The sequence below is a fragment of the Plutella xylostella genome, chromosome 10 (genome assembly GCF_932276165.1).
Source record: "Plutella xylostella chromosome 10, ilPluXylo3.1, whole genome shotgun sequence".
In the NCBI taxonomy this organism is placed as follows: Eukaryota; Metazoa; Arthropoda; class Insecta; order Lepidoptera; family Plutellidae; genus Plutella; species Plutella xylostella.
Genome location: NC_063990.1, coordinates 8418625 through 8440984, shown reverse-complemented (window position 1 = coordinate 8440984; position 22360 = coordinate 8418625). Strand labels below are relative to the sequence as shown.

The 22360-nt window shown below is 41.9% G+C and overlaps 1 protein-coding gene across 1 annotated transcript in view; it reads right to left on the bottom strand.

The window, feature by feature from the left end:
* Positions 1-21664, bottom strand: part of LOC105381568 (hemocytin) — a 50089-nt gene extending 28425 nt beyond the window's left edge. The window contains exons 1-29 of the mRNA XM_048623765.1: positions 21462-21664; positions 20380-20625; positions 19883-19929; positions 17930-18089; positions 17259-17482; positions 16335-16526; positions 16052-16101; positions 15728-15951; positions 14964-15118; positions 14480-14616; positions 13964-14126; positions 13535-13659; positions 13333-13399; positions 13102-13203; positions 12695-12932; positions 12251-12446; positions 11727-11919; positions 11499-11587; positions 10720-10939; positions 10254-10421; positions 9742-9878; positions 9497-9615; positions 9126-9273; positions 7659-7837; positions 4479-4662; positions 1743-1876; positions 1474-1594; positions 842-985; positions 182-431 (exon numbers count right to left, since the gene is read on the bottom strand). Of these exons, the coding sequence (XP_048479722.1) occupies positions 182-431; positions 842-985; positions 1474-1594; positions 1743-1876; positions 4479-4662; positions 7659-7837; positions 9126-9273; positions 9497-9615; positions 9742-9878; positions 10254-10421; positions 10720-10939; positions 11499-11587; positions 11727-11919; positions 12251-12446; positions 12695-12932; positions 13102-13203; positions 13333-13399; positions 13535-13659; positions 13964-14126; positions 14480-14616; positions 14964-15118; positions 15728-15951; positions 16052-16101; positions 16335-16526; positions 17259-17482; positions 17930-18089; positions 19883-19929; positions 20380-20625; positions 21462-21556 (4507 nt within the window). The 5' untranslated portion in view covers positions 21557-21664. The remainder of the gene's footprint in view (positions 1-181; positions 432-841; positions 986-1473; positions 1595-1742; positions 1877-4478; positions 4663-7658; positions 7838-9125; positions 9274-9496; positions 9616-9741; positions 9879-10253; positions 10422-10719; positions 10940-11498; positions 11588-11726; positions 11920-12250; positions 12447-12694; positions 12933-13101; positions 13204-13332; positions 13400-13534; positions 13660-13963; positions 14127-14479; positions 14617-14963; positions 15119-15727; positions 15952-16051; positions 16102-16334; positions 16527-17258; positions 17483-17929; positions 18090-19882; positions 19930-20379; positions 20626-21461) is intronic.
* Between the last annotated feature and the right edge of the window lie 696 nt (positions 21665-22360).

The following is a 22360-nucleotide window of genomic DNA, read 5'->3' as shown; positions in this document are numbered from 1 at the left end:
AAATGAATGCATAACCCTACTGTCTATTAAAATTATTAATGTTGTAGAATCGTAATAAAATACAGTAAAATCCAAAATATTCATCTCATGTAAAGATCATGAAATAATTTTCCAAACTCATTCATCGCTTCGTTGCCTACAAAACACAGAAATTGTAAAAATACTAAAACAAAATACTCACGACACAAATCCTTAGTCCTCCACTTGAACACGACGCCTCGTGCCACGCACGCATGCGCGTACGCCGCTATAGCCGCACATGCGCATGCGCAATCATCCCCTGCGTCGCATGCACATGCGTCGCGCGCGCAACGCTCGATGTGCGCAGACGGGGGTACCTCGGAGTGGCAGAGCGTGAAGGGATAGTGTTTGAGCACGCCACACGTGGTGGTGGCCCAGTCTTTGCGCTCGGGACGTTGTTGGCAGTGGTCCTGTGGTGATGAGAGAAAAAGTAAGGTGTAGGTAGTGACTTTATGAGTGTAACGGACGTAACGGTGTACCTAATAGAGCTACATCACTGTCAGGAAAAGGAAAGGTGATACAAGCCTGGAATTGGGGATATTGGGATAGAGTGAATTGTCGACACAATAGTTCTAATTCTACATATATCATATCGAGATTCACCATCCAATAACTGTAAAGTTAGTAAGAAAGTATACTATAGTAGAGAAAATAGAACTGCATAATCAAGCTCTGAAGGGCTAGCACGGGGCGCATTTAAGACGTGATAAAAGTTCTCCATCGCGCTCGCTCTTGAGGCTGCGCGATGTGAATGAGCGCGATGCAAAACTTTTATCACGTCTTAAGTGCGCCCCGTGCTACGTGCTCATAATCTACTTACAGTGACGGGCCTAGGCTTGGGGCACGTGGTCTTCAGTTTCCAGGAGTCGGCGAAGATGAGCGCGGAAGTCTCTGCGATGCCGCCCGTCGGGGTCTGGAAGTCGTCACGCATGTCCGCGTTGTAGTTGCCGCACAGACCTTTTACCTGGGGGATAGTTTTGATGAGGTATGAGGAGGAAGAATAAATAAGATAAGTATGTATAACAACAAACTTGTACCAAAATATGCTTTTAACCCCCACACTCTTGCCGATATCTATAAGGTTATTAACTACTAGCTGTTCCCGCGAGCTTCGCTTCGCCTTAAAAAGTTTTCCCCTGGGAATCCTGGGATAAAAAGTAGCCTATGTTCTTTCTCAGGATCTAGACCATATGTATACCAAATTTCATTCAAATCCGTTCAGTAGTTTTGGCGTGAAAGAGTAAACGACAGACAGACAGACAGACAGACAGACAAACAGACACAGTTACTTTCGCATTTATAATATTAGTTGAGATAGTTAAACGATGCCTATAGAACATAATAAAATATTATTTAATAGAACAGCAAATAAGTACATTTTATATATTAAGTAGCAATAAATAACAGTAGAAAACATGATAAACAAAATACGTAAACTGTATAAATACTAACCCTATTTTGCCACATAGCGTCAACTTTAACGTAGACTCGCATGGCCTGGTCCCATTGTAAGCTCATACCCAAAGACGGTACATCCAAGAACACGAATGCGCCTGCTAATCGCATCTTGATTCTGAAAGAGAATACATTTATTATAGCGAATGCCAACCAACCACGACAAAGACACTATTCTATGTATGGAAGAGCTTGGATATTGGTAATGGAGTGGTAATGGACTTATCGTTTGAAAAGCTCTAAAATTATATTTTTTTAAATATTACCTCTTCAGTTTATTGATTTCAGGTAACGGCTCGTTCTTAGTCAGTCGAACCATTTCTTCAGGATCGTCTCCACCGCCCACCTTCAGTGTCACTGACTTGGAACAAGTCGCTCCAGTCGTGCCACATGGCTCATTCTAGAAGGAATTTGTATAGATTTACTAAAAATATCAGCAAGGATCTTAGGTACTAATACCTAAACTTTAATTACTATACAGACAAGGAATTATGCTATTAGTTCAATAATGTTGATACTTACGCATGATGATGATGATGATGATGTGGTCCGACCGATTTCGGTCACGGCGACCGCTTCGAGGATCAGACTCGTCGCTCGTGTGCTCGCATGTGGCTTGTGTAGCCTATCTTATTCGTGAAGACCCTCGCACATTGCGGGCATGTGAGCACACCATTCTCATAATTATATTGAGTTAGCGCAGGTGGTCGGGCTTTTAACTCATCGCGCTTCAAGTCGAGTTCGGCGCGCCGGTGGACTTCAAAATCACGGACTTTGGTTTTAACCAAAGCCCTCTACTCAGGTCTTAAGGCGGCATGCTTCTCCCACTGAGAAGGCTCTATGCTGCACCTCTTCATGTGGCGCTTCAGCACATCTTTGTACCTGAGGAGTTGTCCGCCATGCTTTCGCTTGCCCTCCTCAAGTTCTGAATAGAAGATGCGCTTTGCGACCCTCTGCTCTGACATCCTAGACACGTGTCCGCACCACCTAAGCTGTCGCCGCATGAGGTAAGCCTCAATGCCACCCACATTGGCTCGACGCAGCACCTCGGTATTCCTCACGCGATCAGACCATCGGATATTTAGGATTTTACGCAAACATCTTAGGTGAAATCGATCCAACATGCGGATGTGACGACGGTACACGGTCCAAGTTTCCGCAGCATACATGATGTTAGGCAGAACAACCGCCATGTATACTGAGATCTTTGTACCCAGCTTTATATCGTGTGAGCAGAAGACCTTATTATCCAGCTTGCCGAATGCTGCAGCGGCAGCTCCGATCCTGCTGTTGATCTCTGCGTCAAGGTCACACTTTGATGTTAGAGTGCTCCCCAGGTAGCGGAATTTATCGACCTGTTTCAGCTCATCATCCCCAAGTTTAATTTTAAGCGCCTCGTGACCGTCGATATCTAGAGACATTACCTCCGTCTTTTTGACACTTATTCTTAAGCCAAATTTATGGCAGGACTTGTCTAAATCGGCCATAAGCTGTTGCAGGCCGTCTGAGGTCTCTGACACGAAGCATAGGTCATCCGCGTAGATTATCTCAGTAACCATGGCGTGTGAGACTTTTGTGCGGGCTTTTAGCCTCGCCAAATTGAACACGCTGCCATCAGTGCGAAAACGGATGCGGACACCTTCCATAGAAGTCTGTAAGACCTCTCGGACTACGACCGCAAAATACAACGCGAACAATGTAGGCGCGAGAACGCAACCTTGTTTTACCCCACAAGTAACGGGGAAAAACGCAGATTGTTCATCGTTGACAGCGACGCAGCACTGCATGTCGTCGTGGAGGAGTCTGAGGAGTCTCACAAACTTCTCAGTGCACCCTATCTTTTTCAGCACCAACCAGAGGGCTTCTCGAGGCACGCTGTCAAAAGCTTTCTCGAGGTCAACAAAACACAGGTACATGTGACGGCCCTGCTCTCTGCTTTTCTCTTGCAGTTGACGCACTGAGAAGACAGCTTCAGCTGTGCCACGGTCAGGTCGGAAGCCAAACTGGCTTTCGGGCAGCAATGTTTCGGAGATTTTCATCAGGCGGTTTAGGAGTATTCTGGCGAACACTTTTCCAGGGACTGATAGAAGGCAAATACCGCGGTAGGAACCACAATCGGAACGGTCACCCTTATTCTTATATAGAGGTTTTATGCGCGAAACTTTAAAACTTGGAGGGACCTCTTCCTTATTCCACATAAGACTAAAAAGCTTCCATATTTCCGAGTGTAGTTCCTCACCGCCATATTTAAGCAGTTCCCCCGGTATAAAATCCACGCCAACCGCACGCTTGTTCTGCTGTTGTTTAATTGCAAGGTTAACCTCCTCTCTAGTCAACGGCTCATCCAGATCGCTAGATACGGGTTGTTGTGGGGTCGAGTTGATGTGTTCCAGATCTACAGCTCTGTCCACATTTAGCAGAGAGTTGAAATAATCTGCCCAACGTTCGAGTATTTCTTCCTTGCTTTTAAGAAGGCCATCGCCACTAGCAGGCTTAAGTGGGACTTTTGCAAGTGAAGTTGTAGCTATCAACTTTCGAACCTCAGCGTAGAATTCCCCAAGCTGGTTATTGTCTGCCAGCCATTGCATTCGGCAGGCTTTGCCTTGCCACCATTCATTTTTTGTTTCCCGAATTAGTCTGCGCAGCTCCAGGTCACTTACTCTGATCTCCGAAACACTACGATGGCTCTTTCCCCGCTGCCGGAGGAGACGCCGATGTTTGTCAATTGCTTCCCGAAGAACTTCATCATTTTCATCAAACCAATCCTCATTCTTTTGAACTTTTAGTCCCAAAGCATGTTTGGCGGTGTCTAATATGCAAGAAGATAGAGTACCCCAGTCCGCATCAACATTACCGACTCCCGTGTCACTGTGTGGCAGCGCGGCAGTCACGCATAAAACATTCATAAGCACATTTAGTAGCAAATTCATGTTAGCAGATATTGCGCAGTATCGGATTGGTACCTCTATTCATAAAAACATCAATTATTTTACTCCACGCACCTGAATCTCGACCTCAAAGCCGTCCTTCCCGGCCTCCATACACCCTTTAGCCAGTAGATAGCTGCAGACTCCCTCGAAGTCATACTCGTTGCCGTCAAACGTAGCGATGTGTGAGTCGCCCCACGCCGCGCAGACTCCTGCGCACGCGCGCTGCGTGCACGACCAGTTGCCACTCTTGCAGGTGCTGAGGATGATAGGAGATTTGTTGATATGGGAGGGAAAGGGCTTTTAGGGTTGTTTATAGGGTATTCTGACACAAAATGTATTATTTAGATTTTGGAAAACATACTGCGGAAATTGAATTTCACCTATAAATAAAACCTATACTATCAGGACTTACTGTATGTACCTACTCTGGTAAACCTAAACTTCTAAAGCAAAAATCAGTATTATTTTATTTTATTTTTATTTTATTTTATTTTGTTCGGAAAACTAGAGACTTATAACAATGTATGTAGCTATATCTTAAAGTAACAGGAAGTCAATTAAAGTTTCCACTGATAGTAACATTGTAGACACTTGAAAACAACGTCGTAAGCATTATTCAATAATGTAGAACTATTTAAATTAAATATCCTACTAATCTTATGCTAAGCTTGTACCTTAGGATTTTATTATTTGCAGTACATACATTATTTTATACTATTTATCTATTGTACCTACTTAACAACTAATAACAGTAATACTTGATAATAACATTTTGTTTTATGTTGTTGAAGTGACAGTGTAAATAATTTTAACATTATAGATAAATATAGGCTACGGTTCAAAAAACATATTACTAAGCTTACGCCTCGCTGATGAGATACTTGAGTGAAAGATGTCGATGTCAATGTGTTCTACTAATTTATTAAAATTGTTGCACGCTCGCCATAAATAAGTGTTCTGTCTGTAATTAGTGGATACATTCGGAACGTAAAATGTTGGTGGAGATCTTCGAGGTCTGTTCGGTACGTAATAATTTAATCTAGACAGAAGCTCGGGACAGTCGACATCACCCCTTGCTATCTTCATGAGAAGGAGGGAGTCAGCAATTTCGCGTCTTCGGTTTAATGGTAACAGGTGCATACGGCGACATGATGCAATATATTCACGTACTTTGGATTTGATACGGTAGTTAAGAAAACGAATGAACTTTTTTTGGATAGCCTCAATTCTGTTAATATAAATGTTGTACCGTGGGTTCCATACCTGCGATGCATACTCCAGACAACTTCTAACATACGTACAATATAGAATCTTGAGAGTTTTTGCATTTTTAAAATCCTTTGATGAACGCATTATAAACCCAAGATTTTTTGAGGCTTTTTTAACAATATTATTGAGGTGAGTGTCAAAAAGTAGTTTTGAATCGTGCGTCACACCTAGATCACGGATTGTATCAATCATTTGCAAATTATGCCCCTTCAAAGAATAATTAAAAGTGATTCCTACCTTTTTTCTAGAGAAAGTTACAGAGAAACATTTAGCGGGATTTAAATCCAATTTATTTTGTGAACAATAATTGTCGAGCCGCATCAAATCAGCCTGTAACTCTTCGGCATCTGCGATGGTTCTTATGGGCTTATAGATTTTCATATCGTCCGCAAAACTTAATACCTTAGAATGATAGAAACATGAGTCAATGTCATTAATAAAAATCACGAAAAGGAGCGGACCCAAAAGAGACCCCTGAGGTACTCCACTAGGCACAATGTTCCAACTAGAAATGAAATTACTGACTACAACAGCTTGAGATCGGTTGTTAATATAGGAGGAGAACCATCTTAGAAGATCACCTCGAATTCCTGCTCTCTGTAGCTTTAACATAAGTAGTTTATGATCAACTCGATCGAACGCCTTGCTGTAGTCAGTATAGATCACGTCTGTTTGTAAGTGATTTTCCATGTTTTCCGTTAATTGATCATTCAATATCAGTAGGTTTGTCACCGTGGATCTACCTCTCAAGAAACCGTGCTGAGATGAACTAAAAGATTCACGAAGGGCTGAGTAAAGCTGCTTGTAGACAATTCTTTCAAAAATTTTAGAGATTATACAAAGTTTAGAGATAGGTCTATAATTAGGAATTAGATTTTTGGGACCCTTTTTGTGAACTGGCGTTATAAACGCCGCTTTCCATATGGTTGGGACAGTTCCTTCAGAAAGGGATTTTGTGAATAACAAAGAGAGTGGAAATGCCAGCTGCTCTGAACACCGCACTAAAAAAATAGGAGGTAATTCGTCCGGTCCGCCTGACTTATTAATGTCAAGCCCCTTGAGCTCCTTCAGCACATCATCAACAGCGACCTCAACTGAAGCGATGTCGCAGACGATGCTATCCTCCCGATAGTTATTCAGGTAATTTGTGTTATTATCCGGAGTTAGGAACATAGATTGAAAATATTCCGCAAATAAATTACAAATTTCCTCGCCAGAGTGGCTCGTTACATCATTAAAAGTCATGTTACTAGGCATAGATTTAGTAATGGATAATTTTTTCATGTGCGACCAAAAATATTTTGGATTATCAGAAATGGAACTTTCTACTTGCGCAATGTAAGTGCGATAACATTCTGCCTCTAGTGTTTTGGCTCTTTTACTAAGTAACTTTACGGTGGAATCATCGCACTTCATTTTATATTTCTGATATTTTTTTAGGTATTTGCGCTTCTCCTTAAGTACTTTTTTAAGAGCAGGTGAGAACCAAGCGGGAAATTTATCAGAGCTCGTTAGTTTTGTTTTAGGCACGTATTTGTCGCGTAAGTGGTATAGAATTTCATAGAACTTTTTGACACAGCAATCGATAGAAATGGATAAAAATTTACTTTCCCAATCAATATTCATTAATTCTTCTATAATAGAGTCGTACTTCGCTTTACAGTAACTGTATCTAGTACGTTGTGCACTTTTAAGGGGCTTATAACTAGATAAATTAAGACTGATTTGCAATGCCTTATGATAAGGGTCCAAGGACACAAGTGGGTAACTGCAATCGCTTACCACTACTTCATCGGTACACAGCACAAGGTCAAGAATATTACCATAGTTATTAAGAATAAGAATAAATGTAAAAAAGTATGGACTGTAAGCCAGTAGTAGACTCAGAATACTTTATGAAAATGTGTCATGGACTCGCAAATAAAAATAATAGTAGGTACCTAAGTCAAATAATTCTGTTTCCTTACACTTAGTACAACTTACCAAGTGTTACACTCTTCAGTGATAGTATGAGAGTCTGGGTAGCTTTCTCCGCCGTGGTGACACGGGCAGGTTTCGGGTAGCACGCATTTCTTAGTGGCCATGTCTAGTACGTAGCCTTTTACACACTGGCAACCGGCGCGGCACTCTGTCGTGGCTTGAGAGGGCGGGAGGTGCATGTTCTGTAAGGGGAATAAAACAGGTAAATAATATAGGACTTCAATGGTATGTAGAGAAAGGATCCCCGGACCTAATTAGGGTGAATGAAAGAAATTAAGGACTCTACTTTTAGGTTTGCCCCTATATGCACATGATCATAATCCGCATAGGCAAGGTGTTTACAGTGAAAAGGGGCATCGATAGTGTTGTTTCAGGTAATTTATCAGTAAAATAAAAAATATTTCAGTCTATATTATTTTACTAAATACATTACTTAAAACAACAGATAGTGCTACCGAAGATTTCCTTTCCACTCTTACCTTACCACCCTCACTGCAACCAACCTTGCAAGTGACTTCCGGCGCCATGCAGGTGGTGAACTCCATGTGGTGCGCGGCGGTGCAGTTCTGCATGAGGTCCTCGGCCGGCGGGTAGTTCTGTATGTCCTGAGGCGACGCCGGCTGGCAGTCCCAGCGGGCGCCGATGCAGGTTCTAGGGGGGTTTCTTACCTTACCACGATCAGCACTAAAGCACGGTTGCTAAGCACAGCGAATAACGGGCATTGCCATTTTTATTATTGTCTCTGTCGTTCGCGCACACTTATAGTGCCCTCACGTTCGCACAGTAACCTTGATGGCGTTGACAAAGGTCAACGTTCGATTTTCTCTGTGCTTGCCTACCGGCCTTTAGCACAGGTACACAGTGAGGGTTGTACGGTAGGAATACTTTGCCGGCACTATTAATGCCACTTAGCCAAACAGTCCACTACTATGTACTAACCTTGCAAGTGAGCTGCGGCGCCATGCAGGTGGTGAACTCCATGTGGTGCGCGGCGGTGCAGTTCTGCATGAGGTCCTCGGCCGGCGGGTAGTTCTGTTCTGTGTACTATCTGTGTTTGTGTTATTAGAGTAAGTATATGTAAATTGTTTTTCTGTGTATGTGGTGTATTTGTGTAGTACTAAATAAATATATTTTCTTTCTTTCTTTCTAGATCTGTATGTCCTGAGGGGACGCCGGCTGGCAGTCCCAGCGGGCGCCGATGCAGGTGCTAGGGGGTTTTCCTACCTTACCACGCTCAACACTAAACACAGCACAGCAAAAAACTGGCATTGCCCTTTTTATATTTGTCTCTGTCGCACGCGTAGGTACAGTAATAGTAACCTTGATGGCGTTGACAAAGGTCAACGTACAATTTTGTCTGTGCTTGCCGACCGGCCTTTAGCACAGGTACACAGTGAGGGTTGTACGGTAAGAAAACTTTGGCGACAATATTGATGCCACTTAACAGGCCACTACTATGTAGGCACTAACCTTACAAGTGAGCTGCGGCGCCATGCAGGTGGTGAACTCCATGTGGTGCGCGGCGGTGCAGTTCTGCATGAGGTCCTCGGCCGGCGGGTAGTTCTGTATGTCCTGAGGGGACGCCGGCTGGCAGTCCCAGCGAGCGCCTATGCACGTGCTGTAGGGGAATGAAGGGTTTGAAGTGGTATGAGAGTGAACCTTGAGATGTTGCTTTAAGGGTTGTATTCAGCTGACCTACATGAAGTTGAAAGGGGCTTTGGATGATGCGCTTTCTCTTGCTAGGCATCAAGACTGTCATCTCTGAAATGCTAGGCATATTTTTTAGCTTTTCCTTTCATCAATGTTGGGAAATGTATTAAAATTATGAATGAATTTCTTACCAAATCTCTCTTTCTCGTCTTCCTGGTCTAACTTCCTTGTATCCGGGTTTGAACTCCAGACCCTTGTGGAAGCAGGGGCACAGCCCGACCGGCACACACGAGCCAGAGTCATCCAGAACCTTTAACAAGATGAAATTACATAATATACAAAGCCGGTTGTGATTGGATGGGCAAAAAAATTGTGGCACTGCTATGGGAAATAGTCAATGATTGTTGCCTGATCAATGATCATGACCTGAACCTACCTGTGAGGCAGGACACGCACACCCCTCCACGCAGTGCGGGCGACACTTCAGAGTCGTCCTCAGTGACACGTCAGAACAGGTGCGCAGGCAACTGTCCGCGCATACTGTGTACTCTTGTCCGCCCGTGCAGGATAGCTCTGTGGGGAGATGGAGGATAAACTGCGGCCGTATGTCAGAAAGGATTATCTTTAGTTATTAATTTTGTGACAAAGTGCTGTTTGTTTATGGAAATAAAGATACTCTTTCTTACGGGGTATGTGACGTGTTTGCCAATCGTTACAGCTAGCTATGCATGATACGAGTATAACACAGCTCCGGCGGCCAGCCCACATATTTAATCTTATATCGGTGGAATTTATGATAACAAATCTCAGGCAAGTTTTGAGCTTACTTCTCGATATAGATATAGAATTGTCGCCTGATATTAGGCTACTTAGGAATATTTTTTTTATTAAATTTACGTATACCTAAAGGAAATACTTAGGTACCTACTTAAGCTCTATCAAACTCACCACACTCCTTGACCTCGTACCGCCAGTGCACAGGATAGTGCGGCGCGCACGCAGCCGCGTAGTCCGCTATGGCGGCGCACACGCACTGCGACGCGTCGCCCTCGCACGCACACATGTCGTAGAGACACGCCTCGTAGTATGGGGCTACATCGACGTACCAGTGGCAGGCTGTGGGAGAGGGGTAGATGGTATAATGAGTGAGAGAAAGAGGTAAACAAACCATATAGGGCATCGGCTGTCTGAGGGGGATAGAGAATTTAGGAAAGAGAGAATCGAACATAGATACAAAGATAAACTAATAAACGACAGCATAGATGGCAGGCTGCGGGAAAAAGACAGTGTATTATGTGTGAGAAACTCACAGACAGGCAGCAACTCCAGTGCAGTGGATCGAAAATTGTAACCAAAATCCGCCCTTGGCTTCTGCCAACCACAAACAGCTCCAGAAAAACCATAAACCACTTACGTTCAAACAACTTGCTCTTCAACTTCCCGCAGTACTTCTCAGCCGCTTCTTTATTCTCCACATGCGCCTTGCACGGATGCTCCGGCTCCGTCAGGTCGAGGTCCGCACACGCCTCCCGAGTCTTCCACTTGTTGGCGAAGGCTTGGGTTGATTGTTCTATGTCGCCTTCGGGGGTGAGGAAGTCGTCCTTTTGGTTTAGGTTGAATGTGCCGCAGAGACCCTGGGGAAAGAGTTTATTTGAAATATATGGCGAAAAATGTAATTAAGTAGTATAGTAGTTTGGCATTAGAAGATCGTACCACAATAAGTCCTCTAACCTCAGTCACAGCTTTCATGTGCGCCTTACAACAGATTTTAAAGTGAGTAGGTTTGTACGGTCAGTTTGACGACCGAATGGCGTAGTGGTTAGTGACCCTGACTACTGAGCCGAAGGTCCCGGGTTCGATTCCCGGCTGGGGCAGATATTTGTTTAAACACAGATATTTGTTCTCGGGTCTTGGGTGTTGATATTTATATTTAGTATCTATCTATCTATGTATTTGTGTAGATATATCAGCTGTCCGACACCCATAACACAGGTTCTGCCTAGCTTGGGGTCGGATGGCCGTGTGTGAGATGTGGGGACATATATTATTATTATAGTTGCAGAGAAAACTGACTCCCCTCCCATAGTAACAATGCTTCTACTGAGAGGGGTCAGGTTTTTCTGTACCTTACGTTTTTATAGTACGTGTTTATAGTGAAAGTGAACTTAAGAATAGACCACAAATTTAACAAACCTTAGTTTTGCCCTGAAACTCAGCCGGCACGTCGATGTAGACACGAGTGTTGCCATCCCACCAGATGTCGACACCGTTCGGTAGTTGGACTGAAAATAGTAGGTAGATAATAATAATAATAATAATCATTTCCAAAACTCAATACATATGTACTGTAGTCACCGTTATCATAACTTGGTAATTTGGGTTTATTTTATAAGGTTGGTCAGACAAAAATACCAGACTTACCAATAATAAACAAAGACGAAGCGGCCCTTATCAGAATCTCTCCAACATGTACGGGCAGTTTCTGGATCTCCTTGCCATTGACAAGCACGAATCCTCCTTGCTTCAGGTGCACAGTGGCGCCCCCCTGCGCTATGGTCACAGACTTGGTACACGACGGCTTGTCTGAGCCTTGCACTGGGGTTAGGTTCATGGCCTGGTGGAAATAAAATGAGGAAATGGGATTTGTTATAGTGGGTTTCTTGGGATAGAGCTAGATGAAGACTATAGAGATAGATGTTAGGTAAATAATAAATAATCTATATAAAGTTCAAACACTTGTATGTAGTACTTATATTATCTACATAGACTTTAGTAACAAACAATATATCACTTGGGTACTCAGTGCTGAACAGAGCGGAGATGTTGCCGGTAGAATGAGCTGTGTTACGTAGTGCTTGTTTTCACTGTAGAATGAGCTCTAATAACTGTCTGAGCTCCGAGCTTCCGGAAAACGTGACTTCAATATTGACCAAAAAGTTTCTCACCTCAGTAATAGCGCCAGAACACGCCACATTCTCGACCTCTACCGTCAGGTTGGCAGCACTGAGCATGTTGTAGCTGCAGTGTCCCATGAAGTCGTATCTCAGGCCGTCGAACGTGGTGTAGTGAGGGTCCCCCACGGCACCGCAGCGCGCCCCGCACGGGACCTTCGTGCATACCCATTCGCCGGCGTCGCAGGTGCTAGGTAGAGGAATAGGGCGTTCAGAAATACACAACTTTATCAATTTATACAGGGTGTAGTAGTGTTGGTTTGGGTTGGTTAGTGTATAAAAAGGGAACTGAAAACCGAAACTGGACTCAAGTGATCCTTCTGTTCTGTCTTCTAGTCTCTCTTCGTTTACCTACTACCATGTTGACTACAACTTTACATGTATGTGTATAGAAAATGTTGTTTAATTCATTATATAGGTAGTTTATGAAATAATTACCAGGTATTACAATCCTTCTTCACAGTAGCTCCAGGTGGGAAGGCCTTCTTCCTCAGCCGACACGAGCATTCACCCTTAGGAACACACTTGCCCCCTTCAAGCAGTAGGCCTTCAGGGCAAAAGCAACCTTCCACACAGGAGTTATTGTCCGTTTTCGAAGAAATAAGTGGGAACGCACAAGTAGGCTGAGATTCAGGCCCGCACGATTTGTAGATTTTGCCGTCGGGACAATGCATTGCTGGAAAGATAGATTCGAAATTGCAGCTCGATATTCTATTTATGATGCGACAGGTACAGTAGGTACGACAGGAAGTAAAACATCAATACTGCTTGACCAGAAAGAGCGGCAGTTTTAGGACTCACTATTACCAAATATTTTCAACGAAAGGGATACATAATCTACTTACGGCAAGTATCGGCGTCTCGCCACAACTTCATCTCTTCGACGCCATGTCTCTGGCATTCCTTAGCGTACACCGCAACTGTTTTACACGCACATTCTTCTGGACCTGTATATGAAAATATTACTTTATAAGGTTTGCCCAGTTCTTAGAAAGCTATTACAGTACTTAAGTACTTTTCCAAAATATGCATGTAATGAAGTATTTCTTAAAGGATGCTTGATTGATGCTACTCACTCAGGGTCGTAGTGCAGGCACAGTAGTCCCATTGGCAGGTGTCAAGTAGCATCGACACATCCATCACCTGAAACATAAATATGTACGGTCGTATACGTTTTCATAGATCTATGATCTCGTATGCCCAAGAAGGTAATACTGACCTCCATCCTCTCATGTTGGAAGATTATCAATAGAATATGGTATCGAAGGTAATACTCACAGCCGAACATTTACGGAACTTATCCTTGCTGAACACTTTAGTGCAGAACTGTTTCGCTTTCCTCATGTCTTCATCTGTCTTCGATACACACGCGTTCACTTCGGTAGGGCCACTGTCACAGGTGTCTGAAACAAATAAATTATAATTATTTATGTCACCAAAATATATAAGTATGGAATGTATATCGTACCTACTTATGTTGGCACCCCCAAATGATTGCCACTTTATACCACTACAGAATACATTTATAAGTTACCCTACTAACAGCATTGGATGGACAGAGCTGAAGTTACATACCTACACATAGTTTATTTGACGATAACTTTATCTTATCGACTTCGTCATTTTATACATATTTATTTTTTTGCTGGCTGCTGCAGTTTAATAAAAATAACAGAAATACCGAGAAAATCGAAAACTAGTCCTCACCTCCAACCCTATTAACCTGCCAAGAGGCGACAAAGGCGGACTTGGTGCTGGCGACGACTCCGTCCCGCGTCAGGAAGTCATTAGCCGGCACGCCGTCCAGCCTCCCGCACAGACCCTCCGTGTTGTTCCATAGGGATACTGATGCTACGATTGTTATGAGGTTCTGGAAAGGTATGATATGTTTTAAATATGAAGAGTTATAGACGTAATTCATGCATGTGTGAAAACAGGTAGGTATAAGGAGAGATTAATCTTCTATGTTTTCACCCATTATTTTAGTTTTGGAATGACGAACAGTAGAAGTTACATCCATATTTGCCAAAGAACTGATCGCCTATAAGTGTTGGGGTACATGAAATTTTAGATCGGAGACCATGAATAGGCAAACATGGACGAACTGAGACAGGTCCGATGAAAGACTGTTAAGTATACCGGTCTTACATCGTGACCTGTTACTTTCAGCAGAAAAAAATTATTGGCAGATTACGATGATGACAGTAACTATACTGTACTTACATTAGTGTCCCAAGTGAGTGTAGCGGCAGAGCCGAGGGTGATGATGACATCTTCTCTCTGCACGACGCTGAGCTGCGGCAGCTGCGCCGGCACCGGGATCAGGCGCCGGCTGCTGCGGAACACCACCGAACCCTCCTCTGTGGAGAACCAACATACTATTAACATGACCACAGCGGGGAATCTCTTTGAGATCAGCCATCTACAATTAACACTTAAGTCTGATAAACCGGAGTAGTGTGGGAAAATAGGTAAGTAGATATATAATTGAATTATCAAAATTTTTGAATTGAATTACAATTAAAAGTGGTAAATTTGCAATCGGTATCAAAATGTACCTAACTGTTGAAAATTATACACAGTCTTTAGATATATTTAGTTGCTCTCAATTTAGTAAGGGCGGATTCGAAATGAGTCGTGTTATCTTTGTAAATTAAACTAACTAAGGTACCTACAAAACTTTTTACATACTGTTGATATAACTTACCTCCAACAGAAAGAAAGTATTCCTTATCCTCCACAAAGATGGAGAGCTCCGAGGGGCAGTAGTACGCGCTTTTACACTCATGATGTTTGACAGAGACCGTGAACTTGTGGTCCTGCGCATCTCTGAACAAGACGTGCTGGCACGCCGATAGGAAACTGAAACAGGGTAACGTTTACAGGTTTTTTTTTTTAAATAAACCAATACATTTTTATTTAAACTCTGTTGGCTTCTTCTATGCATGAACGTGTAAGTATACACATACACAGTAATCATATATGGAGACAATGCGATTAGGCAGCGGCAATGTTACCACTAATATGACAGCCAAAGTTTGGAATAAACCACCTCCACCATAGATATTACCGAAATTCTATTATATGAATGACAAGTTTAGTAGGTATGTACATATATCCAACTGAAAACAATGAAAGCCACAGACTAAAGCAACCCTTACCTACGAGTATAGATCTTCCCGTCAAAATTACAGGTTTTTTTTTTTTTAATAAACCAATACATTTTTATTTAAACTCTGTTGGCTTCTTCTATGCATGAACGTGTAAGTATACACATACACAGTAATCATATATGGAGACAATGCGATTAGGCAGCGGCAATGTTACCACTAATATGACAGCCAAAGTTTGGAATAAACCACCTCCACCATAGATATTACCGAAATTCTATTATATGAATGACAAGTTTAGTAGGTATGTACATATATCCAACTGAAAACAATGAAAGCCACAGACTAAAGCAACCCTTACCTATAGATCTTCCCGTCAAAAGTCTTATAATGCGCGCCGGCCCAAGTCAAACATGTTCCGTCAGTGGGGGTCAGTTCTTGTATGACCACGTGGTGGGGCTTCTTGGCATGTTGGTGGTTGTACAGAGTGGACTCGTTCATGTCTTCTATCTCTGTCTGTCCCGTGTGCTTGGTGTGGCTCTCGCTGTAGCTCGTCTTGTTGTGGTACGATGTTTCGTAGTATGTCTGAGAAGTAAGCAGAATATTATCTCATTCAGCAGTTAAGAAATACATCATTTCATAAATACATAAATGTTAAGAACTTATACGTAATAATCCTTCTTACCTCATTATACGTGTGATGATAGTTGCTGGGTGTAATAATAACAACTTCGTCTGAAAAAGAACCAAACATGAGTACGATTAGGTACCTAACACCATAGTGAGATGAAAAAAAGGAACAAAGGAGTTTTGCAATGAATGAACGCACTACTATACTTTCCCAATATTAGGAAGTTAGGTATATCTTCATTGCCATTATGACATTGCCTTGTCGTAATCTTGTTGTCCTAAGCTAAGGCAAATCTACTTTACTTTAGGTAGGTAGTCATTCATAAAGTCATACTCACTAAACACGCAATGCGGTATCGGCTGCGGCTCGAACCTGCCCGTAGAGTACAGACAGGTGTAGGCCTCCGCGGCGGGGGTGCTGAAGGACGAGCCAGGGGGGCAGGACAGCTGGCACGAGAAGCTCTCTCCGTCGCCCGCGCACGAGTAGCCGCCGTTGAAGGCGAGTTTGTGAGCGTCGCATTGGGAGGCCGCTGGGGAGAAAATGAAGATGTGAAATGTGTTGAAGGGATTTTCTGTCGTGATGGCCTTATTTCCTCTCCGTTTAAGCTAGGCAGCCTCAAGGCAAAAAATATGGCGCTGACGTAGTGCTGAAGTGATGACTCTCGTTATTTGCGTTTACTTTTCATTGCTCGCACGGTCAAGGCAGTGGCAGTAATGACATGGATAACGAGTAAGAACATCATAACGGATAAGGACAATAGGCATGTCCAGCAATAAATAGCAAAAAGTAATTAGGTTACGGATAAACGTAATGACAAGAAGGTTAATAGAATGTATGTTATGATATATTTGGATTGCTAAAAAGCTTCAGAGCTACTTCTATAAGACCTTTGCTATTACTTACAATACTGGCACTGCGGCCCTCGATACTCCTGCGGGCACTGGCAAGTATTCACGGACAGACACACGCCTCCGTTCAGACAGGCCGGCGAGCACTCTGGCACGCAGTCCGTGAGCGAGGTGACGTCGGCACCCACACCTAGTGCCATATACTAGTGGCAATAATATCAATATTTCACTTACAATACTGGCACTGCGGGCCGCGATACTCCTGCGGGCACTGACACGTGTTCACCGACAGACACACGCCTCCGTTCAGACAGGCCGGCGAGCACTCTGGCACGCAGTCCGTGAGCGAGGTGACGTCGGCACCCACACCTAGTGCCATATACTAGTGGCAATAATGTCAATATTTCACTTACAATACTGGCACTGCGGCCCCCGATACTCCTGCGGGCACTGGCAGGTATTCACGGACAGACACACGCCTCCGTTCAGACAGGCCGGCGAGCACTCGGGAACACAGTCGGTGAGCGAGGTGAGGTCGGCACGGGTCGGCACCCACTGCCCCGCGGCGCAGCGCAGGTTGGCGACTGTGGAGCCGTCGAAGAACTTGTGCCCGGGGAGGCAGCTTACTTGGCAGAGGCTGGGGGATGGTGGAGTTTGTATTAGAGTAGACGTTATTTAATTACTTAGGTACAGGAAATATATCTACAGAATGTGTAAATTAATGACATAGGTACGCTGAGTTGCATAAAGGAACTTTAACCTAAATGTCGACTTAAATCTATTGCTGTCTCTTGCTTTGACGGATAGAAAAGGACAGACATTGATGCCGACATTAGCATAAAGTTCGTTAGTGCACTCGGCAATAATGAATGAAATGGATATTGGAAGCCGGCATAGTCCAAATAGTTGCATGTAGACTATTTTGGGTGCTGCCAAGTGGATGTGTATCTACTTATGATTAGAGGACTATTAAGGTATTATTGCCAGTTATCAAACCATCATCATCTAATCATCTCATGGCTTAAAGTTTACCATTTTACAAAGCAGTCACATTACCTACATTAAATCGATACTCCCAACTTACTCGGACGAGCACTTGACTCTAGAATTAGCCGGCTGCGGCGGCAGCGTCAGGCACGGTTTTCTCTCCATCTCGCAGTACTTGCCGTGGAAGTCGGCGGCGCAGTGGCACGTGTTCGTGTCCACGCATATGCCGTTGTTCTTGCACTCCGGCTCGCACAGGGCTATGGGCAAAGGGAGTATGGTCAGCTTTACTGGTACAGCTAAATACCTATAGTTACAGTTTGGTTGAACCTTACCAAATCGCAAACGACATACATAACTACATACATATGCACTCTCGACTGTAATCCCCGAAGGGGCAGTCAGAGGTGGCTCACAAAGCAAGCCACCCACTTTTCGCAGCACAACATATAGGTAGGTACTTAAACAAACGTTCGTGTCGCAAACGACAATCCATGAAAACATTGATGGCTTGTGAGGTTGACTTGGTTTAATAGTTAGAGGAAAAAAAATTAACGGTGATATTGTCATAATCATAAGTGTCTTGGATAGAAACATGGTTTCCTGTCATGTTCGAAAGGGGAGAGAAAGCAGTAAGCAAATCAGATTTATTTATGTAAATTTAAACAAATACAGTGTAAACTCTATATAACGACACTGAAGGGACTGGGCATTTTATGGCGTTATAGAGAGTTGCCGTTAAATGGAGAGTTTGTTTTTCCATATTGTGGACAGGTAGAACGACTAAATCCAAAGCATTTGCCAACATCACTTATCTTCTCTCCCGTTTCTATTGGGCGTAAACCTTTTTCTTTTACTAGCCATGTTTACAGTTTGAAAGTTTGTGAGCAACTAAGAATATGATAACGTATACTACTAGTCATGGTCAAGCAAGATCAGTCTACACGTGCAAGCAATCCCAATTTGTAAACAAAAGAACGAATTTCTTAGAAAATTCTGTATGCGGGATGCCCACAATCGAGTTTATTGCAGGCTAGGATAATAAAGGGACATAATAAACGTACACAACTGCATAGTTTTAACTAAAAAGGTACTGATTATTTCTCAATTGTTGTCGTTATTGAGAATGTGTGTAATGCTATGTAGAGTGTATCACTGTATGGAGAACAATCTAAACCAAACTAAACCAATTTATTTCGACGCTTTAGAGAGTTTTTCGTTAAATCGAGTGACGTTACATGGAGTTTATACTGTATCTATTTTCCTTATATTTTTTACAGCTATAATTCGAACACGGGACCTTCAGCTTCGTTACTAACCGTTGCAACAGCATCCGGCAGCATTACCTATCCATTATCTCTGCGATCCTATTATTGAACATAATCAACCATGAGTCCGTGACCTATTAAAGACCGGACATGGAATCCCAGAGTGCAGTTTATTCATAAATACCCGGCAATAAATAAACTTAGATATCTGCAACTCTTATCGTCGACATTGACAAAACTGCATGTAGGTCGAATATATGCAAATAATAAAATGTGATTTGATTTCTGATTCTGAACTTCCTGTGTTTGGGATTTGCGCTTTTTCCGGCCACGCAGATAAATCCTCCCACGCCCTCAGATAACTCAAATTAACTTTGGCTTGGCTTGTTTTTTTGCACAGTTTTTGTAGGTACGAATATTTTAGGCGTTTGTTGCTATGCTGTATAATATGATGTGCATGTTTGATATGAGTTCATTGAACTCCGTTGCTGGACATTTCAGAGAGTTTTGGATAAGTCCGAGATTATACTAAAACTTACAACACTAGGTATATTACGTCGATATGAGTGCCAAACAGCCACATCAGATTTCATAACCTGAAGCTGGTGTAATATCAGAGGGTCTTAGTTCTCTTACAAGAAACCTCGAGCATAACTAGCTCTTACCATACCACGCTGAGCTACTTTAAGTAAATTATTTGAAGCCCAACCGTTACTCAAAAGTTCGCCAGAACTAATATAAAGAAGTAATTACCTAATAGGTAGGTACTTGATGTGGATACTTACGTTGGTATGGCCGATTAGCATTTTCCTGAAACTCCTCGTAGTTGGCCCTAAAAATAAGATAAAGATATAGGTATTAATTAAAACAAATGTAGACTACTTTATAGGCTGGCATATTTTATACTTAAAAACATATATCTATAGGTAAAAAGTACATCATCACATGGCACAAATAAATGGAAAAGGGGAAAGTTTGCGAGTAGAACCTATGTTTGTTACTTTATCACGCAGTAGGTAAGGTGACAAACGGATAGACTATACTTCTTATCCGAGAGGCCAAGGTAGGTACCAAACAGAAAAACCGGAAAGTGCTCCAGCTCACCTCTAAGGTACTTATAGTACCTATAATAAATAGGTAAGTATATCTCATCGATCATTTAGATTTGTACCTAGAGAGAAGCAATTTGGTCCGTGCAGTTAGCCCATGGCACTTTAGGTAGTTAGGTAGGTATTTATAAGTAAATTAATAGTCTTTTTTGTGATAAATTGATGTCACTTACGCTCCACCAGTATTAGAAGCCCAGGTTTTGGTGCCAGTGTAACTAGAGTAGCCGGTTTTAGTGCCAGCGTACCCAGTTTTAGTGCCAGCGTACCCAGTTTTGGTGCCAGCATAGCCAGTTTTGGTGCCTCCATACCCAGTCTTGGTACCACCTCCGCTGCCATAGCTTCTGCTGTAGCTAGTTTTGGAAAATTGACGATTCTTCATATATGAAGGTACATACGCAGGCGCTTGTACATCGGATTGCCTGTAAAATGCAAACAAAGTTAATAAATATTAGGTACCTACCTTAAATCTTATTAAATCCGAATTAAATTCCTTATTAAATCCGAATTAAACTATAGTAAATTCCTTTCCAAATTAAAAACTCTACTAACACAGAAATGCTATTACACAGTAAATGAATACCTAGTTGATAACTAAAATAACTTACTATAAATACCTATCTTTGTTATTATGAACCAAATATTTATATTATTAACTACTCTATGTTAAATATTATAGTTTATTATGAATGTTAAAATTTAATGTAGATTTTATATCTTTATTATGTAAGCCAATACATACAAATTGTTACTTTCTATTACTTACTTAGAATAATATTACCTAGATTAAGATTAAACTTGCTATGCCCTACAGGGCACTATGTTAAGGACCATTATGTACATAATTTTAAGATCAGTGTAAAACTTACATAGTTGCAATAAACATATTACATATTACCTAGTTACTTATAAATGCACCTACCAAGTCAGTTATCAGTTTAAAAGAATGTGTAGGTATTGAAGACGTATTCAACTCATAGAAGACACACCCAACTTATACCTATATTTTTTGTTCGGTATATCTATGCTAAAGCAACGAGTTCATGAACAATGAACTTAACAGTTGATATGATTATTTATGATATTTATAGTTTTTATTTGGGATCCTTCCTAATCTAATCTACATAAATGAAAGAGACTGAATTAAAGTTAAAATCAATGGTTTATAAATTTAAAAAAAATCATATACAAAAAAGATTACTGACCTTCTTACAAAATAGGTAAGTAGGTACCTGTTCAAAATTAAAAATAAACTTACGGAATGTCTTCATCGTAGGGCGCAGAATAATAACCAGCGTTCGAAGGGTAAGCTCCATAATATATGAATACAAGTATAAATATTAATGAATTCATATTGAAGAATAACCCATTTGTTTAATATTTTAATGTATTAAATAAAAACTGTGTAACGATGAGTGGCACAGCCTGGACTGAATAGAAGCCGCTGCTTAGTATTTCGATATAAGTAATTTCAACAAATCATTAAAGGAAATTCTGCTTCAGATAAGCCAGATTTATCACTTCCAGTAATTTTGCACATTGGGAATTCACGGCATATTTCTACTGAATTAACTAACTTGGCTGTTAAAAAAATATATAAATTTAATAGAGTAAAAAAGTCACAACTAAAGTACTTAAGTTAAAAAGGCGGGAAAAAGTTGGCATTTTTCGTTTCAGTAAACAGCAGAGCAGATTGTTTTCTACTGTTTTATTCTATTTATGGTATGCCTCTCAGGAACTTAAAGAAAGATAGAATACAGTAGGATAATTCAATTGCTCAGTGCCTCAGTACGTATAGGTATAGGAACTAAGCTCTTCCTAGAGCTACAAAACGGAATAATGCCCCGGAAAAATCTAAAAAATCGCAGAGGTAGTGCAAACATCAAGGAGGTGAGAAATTATTAATTTGAAATTGTACTTTGTTAAGTCTACCTACTTGGGTTTGTTATGCAGTTTAAGTATATGGGTAGGTTTTATTTTTAACCGAAATGAACTTTTATGAACCTATTGCTTTCTCCTAGAAACGGCAACGAACCACGAAACTAATGGAAATAAGTCTTCGCGTGGATGACCACGTCTACAGAAACAAGAATATATCTGCCGTTCAGGCGCGCGGCTACTTGCATGAGGTGATGGAACTGAAAGCTCAATGTCAAG